Source organism: Nyctibius grandis, chromosome 25 (assembly GCF_013368605.1).
Source record: "Nyctibius grandis isolate bNycGra1 chromosome 25, bNycGra1.pri, whole genome shotgun sequence".
Classification (NCBI taxonomy): Eukaryota; Metazoa; Chordata; class Aves; order Nyctibiiformes; family Nyctibiidae; genus Nyctibius; species Nyctibius grandis.
Window position 1 is genome coordinate 7,332,701 of NC_090682.1, and position 7,791 is coordinate 7,340,491.

Genomic DNA, 7,791 nt, shown 5'->3' on the forward strand with positions numbered 1-7,791 from the left:
TGGCGGGAGGGACGGTGGCTGCCGGCCGCCGGTCCTCCGGCGGGGCCGCCCCGCCCCGCGCGCCGTGCGTGACGCCGCTTCCGGCTGGGGACGTGGCTCGGCGCCGCCATCTTGTGGGGCAGCCCGAGCGGACGCGGAGGGAGCGAGCGCCGAGCCCCGCGCCGCCGCCGCCATGGTAAGGGCCCGCCCGCGGCCCGCCGCTCGCCGCGGCGGGGTAGCGCGGGGCTTGGGGGGGCTCCTGCTGGGGCCCCGGCCCTCCCCGCCCCGGCTCGTAGGCCCGCCGCTCGCCCAGGCCCGGGCGCAGGCCGGTGCTGGAGCCCCGCGGCCTGGCGGGGCAGAGCCGAGCGCTGTGGCGGGTTCTTGGGCGGCCCGGGGAGTCGGGGCTGGGGCCGCGAGCCCTCGGGGGGCGGCAGGGGCGCAGGCAGGCCGTCCCTGCCCGCGCCCGGGGCGAGCAGGAGGCGCGCAGCGGCGGGTCGCCGCTCGCGGAGCCCCCTCAGCAGAGGGGCTGGTGGCCGCAGCCCGGGTGCGCGGCACTGCGCTTGTTTTAGGGGTCGCTTGGGGAATTAAGGCTGTCCCCTCGGCCGGCTGCTCCCGTGTCGGTGCGGAGTGTAACGCTGTGAGCCTTTCTTTCTCTCAGCGAGTCCCGCGACTCGTTACCCACCCACAGCGTCGTTCGGCCGCCACGGTCAGCAAAGGCTGACACACTGCTCCGTTAAAGAGGAGAGCTGTGTGCTCACGGTGCAGCGGGGATCCTTGGTGCCCTCCCGTTCTTCTGCACCGTGGTTTGAGTACTTTCGGGGAGTACCTACAGGGAGGAAGTTTATTTCTGACCTGAAAGTACTTCAGGATACGTTTGTCCCTGAGTTGTCAAGCTGCAGAGCCCCAGGGCAGTCTGGAAAGAGCCTGGTAGTCTTACCAAGGCACACACAGAGCGCTGTCGACCTGGGGCTGAGGCGGGACTGGAAATCGGACTGTGTTTGAGAGTTTCTGCTACTTAGCTCGTTGTTAGACAGCCGTTAGTAACAATGTTTGGGGGTTTAAAACACCTTGAGTGCAGAAACTGCCTTATCCTGACAAAGTTAATTAAGAAGCTGATCTAAGAGGCAGAAATGTGAGGAGGAAGTCTCAGTAGTCTGAGAAAATGCAGGCTGGCATTTGCCTTTCTCCCTTTTTATTGTTGGTGTGATAACATCTCTGAAGTGCCCAGGAGAGTCATCCAAGTGCTGCGATTAATATAGCTGTCAGTGTTTTATTAACTTGGCTTTACTGTAAGCATGGCATTGGTAAGAAACGTCGCGGTTTAAAGCATTCCTATATTTATGTGTAAGCTGGGGCCAGGCTGAGAGAAAACTCGGTAAACCAGAGCCCCGCCTAAAGCGTTTTGGGGGTTTGTCACACCTCTGTGTGTAGGAAGGGGCTGATTCGCCCATCTGCCTGTTGCAAGCACTGAGAGCTTTCATTAAGGATAACAGGAACAGAAGGCGGACTGGAGAGAGGGAAAAGCAGATCTGCTCTTAGGGTAGTTCAGTTCCTGGTGCTGGTCACAGAAAAAAAAGACTTAAAATTGTGTTTAAGGAAAACCATTTGACAAGTATACATAGTCAGAAGTGATCCTTTCTTTGAGGGAGCCGTGCCATGCCAGGCTCGCCGAGGCTGCGTGGCGTGGGAGGCCCAGGTAACCAGCGCTCGCCTCCTCCGCAGGTGCTGTTGGCAGCAGCCGTCTGCACAAAGGCGGGGAAGGCCATCGTCTCCCGGCAGTTCGTGGAGATGACCCGGACCCGCATCGAGGGGCTGCTGGCGGCTTTCCCCAAGCTGATGAACACGGGGAAGCAGCACACCTTTGTGGAAACGGAGAGCGTGCGGTACGTCTATCAGCCGATGGAGAAGCTCTACATGGTGCTGATCACCACCAAGAACAGCAACATCCTGGAAGACCTAGAAACACTCCGACTGTTCTCCAGAGTGGTAAGGATCTGTCGCTTAATGCAGAGTTTGTGTGCGGGTAGCCTGAAACAGAGCCGGTGTAAGGGAGCCCGGGGGTGAGCTGGTGCTGAAGCGCTGTCTGCCTCCACCTGGCACCTTCATTTTCCAGAGCCTCTTCCTGGCCTGGAAGCAAGCTTTGACATTTTGATGTCAAAAGGTGTTTTTGAACTACACATAAAAAGTCCTCACTTGCACTTCAGCTGGTGAAACCAAAGGGATGATGTTGTCTCACGCAGCTGTGAAGTCTGGGGGTAGCAGAAAAGAAGTGTTCACGCAGTATTGTCTACGGATACGCCTTTACAGTCTTTTCCCCTCACTAGATCCCTGAATATTGTCGAGCTCTGGAGGAGAATGAGATCTCCGAACACTGCTTCGACCTGATTTTTGCCTTTGATGAAATTGTTGCCCTGGGCTACCGTGAGAACGTAAATCTGGCGCAAATTCGGACCTTCACTGAGATGGACTCGCATGAAGAAAAGGTGTTCCGAGCTGTCAGAGAGGTGAGTGGGAATGACTTCAAGCCTGGTACGAGGTACCCTGTCTGGGAAACGCTGCTCTCTTTATACAGAGGTGTTCCTCCACTTTGACAGGGGTCATCAAATTATTTGGCTTTTCTGCAAACGAAATGTCTATCTGTTGTTTCCGTTTTCTTTGCAAAGGATTTACGAGCAAACACACTTAGCAAAGCTCCGTCAGCCTCTTGTCTTTTGTTTCAGACTCAGGAGCGCGAAGCAAAAGCCGAGATGCGCCGTAAAGCGAAGGAGCTGCAGCAGGCCCGGAGGGACGCGGAGAGACAGGGCAAAAAGGCACCCGGCTTTGGTGGCTTTGGTAGCTCGGCCGTGTCTGGGGGCACAACGGCAGCCATGATCACAGAGACCATCGTTGAAACGGAGAAGCCCAAGGTGGCACCAGCGCCTGCCAGGTAGGTGTACGTATAGCAGGTAGCAAATGTTCTTTGGGGCCAGCGGTGGCTCACGTAGAGGCTCTCTAAGCGGGGTTAGAGAGGGGTGAGCCCTCCCGTTCGGTTACCGTACAGGCAGACATTGCCTCTGTAAAGCCTCCCTGAGCTTTACCGATCGGCGTGTGTTGGCCTCTGAGCCTTTCACGTGGGTGCTTACGGGGGGTGTGTGTTGCATGTTCCTGAGGCCTCTCTTTTATCGAAGGGCATTTGTGCCGTGTACCTCGGTAGCGTTCCGTAGTCTCTCTGGGGTCTTTGATGGGCAATGGGCTTCCCATTTTGTGTGAGAAAAAGAGGTCCCAGCTACTGGTAATACTCGGAACAGAATCCGGATCTAAATTATAACTTAGCACCCTACATGTAAGGTCATGAGTTTCCTGTGTGTTCTCCCCGCAAAAAGGCTGCAGAGGTGAATGCTGCCTGGTTGGGATAGTCGGGGTACACCACCAAGGGTACCAGGGAAGGAGGAATCTCTTGCCGTGAGCTGACTCACAGATTCGTGTGCCTTTTGTTTAGGCCTTCAGGTCCCAGTAAAGCCTTGAAGCTTGGCGCCAAGGGGAAGGAGGTGGACAACTTTGTGGACAAGCTGAAATCGGAAGGAGAAAATATCATGACTGCGGTAGGCAAGCGCTCTACGGAGGCAGCCAAAGTCCTTGCTCCTCCTGTTAACATGGAGAGGTGGGTATTGCCCTCGCTTTCAAAGCCGTCTTCCCGCAGCGCTCTCCACAATGCACGAGTTGCTTCGTGAGCTACCTTCCTTTTTAGTTTTCACAACAGGCTTTTCCCTGCCATTCAGATCCTGTCCTCTCCCTCGGCCTGTTAACTTTAACAGATGGTGGGCAACATCTTGGAGAGCGCAGCAACAAAAGAGCAGTTAGCTGATTTGATTAGGCATTGCCTTAATTACAGTGGGGTGTACATCTGTTGTTGAGCTGAGGCTGGGAATTCTCCTACGCCTTTTCCCCAGTGCTTTGCCTTCAGATGAGGGAAAATAGGTGCCATTTCTCCTGTTCCCCAGACACAAAGAGTTCCTGCCTTGTCATGGCTTAGGATGGAAGCATTCATGGCTTGTTCTATGTGTAGCAAGTCGGAACTGTTCAGCGCTGCAGGCCACAGTGCTGTACAGCAGAGGGGTTTTGAGTGAAGAGCGTGTCGAGATGCTGTCCGTTGCTGTTTATCTGGGCTTCCATACGTTGCAGACTCTGTGGAGCCGCCTGCCCCTGAGTTAACCTCTCGGAGCAGCATTAGCATCCACTGTGCCATCCGTGCTGTTCTGTTTGGGGCCGTTGCGCCCTGGGGAGCACCTGCTTGTGATGTGCAGCCTGTCCTCGCTGAGCACTAGTCTCTCGTGTTGCCTGTTAGGTGCCAGCTTGAGACACCTGCTTTTTTTCTGTCTGTCCAGTGTGCACATGAAAATAGAGGAGAAAATTTCCCTGACTTGCGGCCGTGACGGAGGGTTGCAGAACATGGAGCTGCACGGCATGATCATGCTGCACATTTCCGATGAGAAGTTCGCGCGGATCCGCCTGCACGTAGAAAATGAAGACAAGAGGGGAGTGCAGCTACAGGTAAAGCCTGCTGGGTGTCCCGTGCTGTTGAACGTGCTTTGGCTGCTCTCTGAGTCAAAGTATTGGAAATACTTGAGCCTGTTAGTGGCCGATGTTCTTGTCCAGGCCTTCTCAGCAAACGTCTTCGCAATGGGAGTAGCCACTGCAGACATTACCACAGCAGAAACGCGGGGCCGGGTTATGCTCAAAAGGTTGAAGTTCGCTTGAGAAGTCCAGTCTCGTGCAGTTCTCTTCCTGCCCTCGGAGCCTTATCTGTCCAGGAGCGCGTGTTGGCATGCTGTCTGATCTCACCTGGACTTTGCAGCAGCCTGGTGTGTTCCTTGGAGCTTGTTTATATGATGTGAGCTTTAGTCGCAGAGTGGGAGTGTTAGAATAAACTTACTGCGCCAACGAGGAATTAATTTATTGTCTAGAAAGCTGTTTCTTGGGGTTGCTTGTGTCCTGTTGCTGCTGTATTGAGACGATTGCTGGAGCCCTGGATTGCAGTCAGCGGTAGCAGCTCAGAAGATTCTCAAGAGATACATCCTCCCCTTTCTCCCTCTCTGTTTGTGTGACCTCGTGGATCCCTGGAGATTGTGCTGCTTTGATAGCTCTTTTGCTCCCTCTTCCTCCTCACCAAGAGCTTGTCTGTCTGTAGCTGGCTGCAGGTCTGCTTATGTAGTAGTAGGTTCCTTATCAGCGAGTTCCTAACAGTGCTCCCACATGTGCTGCTTCAGGTGGAAGACGAGATCAAACCCAGTGCTGGCTCCGGTCTCTCTAGTGTAACTTGAATGTTGCCTTGCAAAAATCCTCTGCTTTAGAAAGCTGCGTACGCTTGCTGCTGTGAAGAGAGAATATTTAAATGGAGTTTGGCTGCTGGCGTATAGGTGCGTGAAGGTTGCTGAGGGAGGGAAGTAGTATTCTTGTGGCTTCAGGGTGTTCTTGCAGCATTAGGTTGTTTTTTCTTCAAGAGAAATGTCCGTTGTGGGTCTTCAGGATGGTCTTTGAGATTTTCAGAGCTGTTAAAGTTGTTCTGTAGGTGTCGGCCCAGGACACGCCTTGCTAGAGTCCCTGGCTCAGCAGCATGTGAAAACGGCAGTGGTGTGGATTCTTCTTAGCGGGATCAGTGTTTCTGGAAGGAATCCCAGGTTGATAAGCAGACGTGCTCCGGTTGGGCTTCTAAGCCAGGAGCAAAACCGATGTGTGTTTTGTCAAGGAAAATACTCGGGGATGTGTAGGCCTGTCTTAGTAGAACCAGCATTACCTACACACAGGTCTCTCCTTGGGCTACAGTTACAGCCTGGGCATTTGTTCCCCTTTCAGACTCACCCAAACGTGGACAAGAAGCTCTTCACTGCGGAATCGCAGATTGGTTTGAAGAACCCAGAGAAGTCATTCCCTATTAACAGCGACGTGGGCGTGCTGAAGTGGAGGTTGCAGACCACGGAAGAGTCCTTCATTCCATTGACAAGTGAGTGCAAGCGTGTGTCTGGGGGCTGGGGCAGAAGGGGCTGGTGTTCCTCCGTGGGCTGCCGGCTCGTTGCCCGCCTCGTGGCAGCTGGGCTGCCGGAAGCGTGGCACGTTGGGAGATGTTGGAGATACTGCGTGTCTTCCACTGGATAGTGTGTGTTTTCTGTAATGCTCTTGAAGAAAACCAAAAGCTTTTCTTAAAGTCAGAATTCCTTGGGGATGACTTTGCTGTGCTTTTCGAAGCGCATCATCCTTTGAAAGCCTGTTCTACGTAGAAAGCCTGCGTGGTTCAGCTTGCTGTTTCTGTGCCCTCAGTTAACTGCTGGCCATCAGAAAGCGGGAACAGTTGTGACGTTAACATTGAATACGAGCTGCAAGAGGAGAGCCTAGAGCTGAACGACGTGGTCATCACCATCCCCTTGCCGTAAGTGATGCTGCTTGTCGGGGCAGCGCTGACCAGTGCCGTCCTGGATCCCGTCGGTTCCTCCCCCTCTGGTTTGCAGGTCTGGCCAAGCCGACGGGCTTGACGACCGTGTTCTTAGCTCTCTGTAGGTAAGCTATTGTAACTTCTTGTTGCCTGCTCTAGGTCTGGTGTTGGCGCCCCAGTGATTGGGGAGATTGATGGTGAGTACCGCCACGACAGCCGGAGAAACCTCCTCGAGTGGTGCCTGCCAGTGATAGATGCCAAAAACAAGAGCGGCAGCCTGGAGTTCAGCATAGCCGGGCAGCCAAATGACTTCTTCCCAGTGCAAGTCTCCTTCATCTCCAAAAAGAACTATTGCAACATACAGGTACGGTCGCTGCCGGCGCTCCGCAGGCCTGGCATCGCTCTTGCCTCTTTCAGGCTGCCTCAGGCACGTGCTGGCTAAGAAAGGCTGTGCTGTGGGCCCTGCTGCCCGCGTAGCGAAGGCTTAGGCGTTGGTGTTCAGCTGTCTCTGTGTTAGCTGGATTCGGGAGAGCCAGCGGACAGCACTGACTGTTTGAGCTTGTCTGCAGTTTTGGTTGTGCCTTCGTGCCTCTGAGTGATCATTAACTCCCCTGAGATGTTAGAGAATCGATCAGCCTTCCGAGCCAAAACGTCTGTCTGTCCCCACTGAACTGTAGCTAGCGACTGCTGCTTGACTCCTCGCAGGCCGCTGTCAGCAGACACGCGGTTACAGCAGAAAATCAGTCCCCTGTTTCCAGGTTTTCTGAGAACAAAGATGTTTCCTTCAGGGCTGACGTGTGGTTGGAAGCGCTGGGCTGATTCTGTCCTCGTGACCATCCCGGTGTCAGCGCTGCGTAGCTGCGGTGGGGAGCGGCGTTCGGTGCTGAGCTAACTCTGCCTGTTGTCTCTGCAGGTTACCAAAGTGACCCAGGTAGACGGGAACAGCCCTGTAAGGTTTTCTACTGAAACCACCTTCCTGGTGGACAAGTACGAAATCCTGTAACGCCAGCTGTGCGGAAGCGCAAAGGAAGAAATTTTTAAATTTAAAAAAAAAAAAACAAAAACAAACCCGAGGCCGAAGTTTATTCTGAATGTTGGGAACGCCACAGCCCCTCTCTGCGAAGACGTGTGGCTCTGCCTGCCGTTCGCAGCGTTCCTGGGTCACAGACATTTTTGGCAGAGAATTGACCTGCTCCTGGGGGGGAAGCCTACAAATTTCTTTGGCAGATTTTTACCGGCCAGCAGAAAGCAAGATCTCCGCAGAGAACCTGGCTTTGACACGTCCCCTTCTCCCCTGACGACCGGAGCTCAGTCCTAGAGCCTACCAGACATTGTTCTCTTCCTCTCCGAAGCGTCACGCGCTGTTCCGTTGTTGGTGCTGCCATTTTAATTTCTCCTCGGCCTTC

At 54.4% G+C, this 7,791-nt stretch overlaps 1 protein-coding gene across 1 annotated transcript; it reads left to right on the forward strand.

Moving 5' to 3' along the window:
- Window positions 1–92: 92 nt before the first annotated feature.
- On the forward strand, window positions 93–7,791 carry ARCN1 (archain 1). Its single transcript, XM_068418456.1, has 10 exons — window positions 93–175; window positions 1,702–1,965; window positions 2,304–2,483; window positions 2,700–2,905; window positions 3,458–3,619; window positions 4,344–4,509; window positions 5,812–5,959; window positions 6,274–6,382; window positions 6,545–6,749; window positions 7,299–7,791. The coding sequence occupies exons 1-10, from the start codon at window positions 173–175 to the stop codon at window positions 7,386–7,388; spliced, it is 1,533 nt and encodes a 510-aa protein (XP_068274557.1). The 5' UTR covers window positions 93–172; the 3' UTR covers window positions 7,389–7,791.

What these genes read in the sequence shown, in the direction of transcription:
- ARCN1 (XM_068418456.1), top strand. An exon ending in TGTTCCGAGCTGTCAGAGAG is followed by an intron (nt 2,484 to 2,699) that starts GTGAGTGGGAAT and finishes CTTTTGTTTCAG; the next exon opens with ACTCAGGAGCGCGAAGCAAA. An exon ending in AGAACTATTGCAACATACAG is followed by an intron (nt 6,750 to 7,298) that starts GTACGGTCGCTG and finishes TTGTCTCTGCAG; the next exon opens with GTTACCAAAGTGACCCAGGT.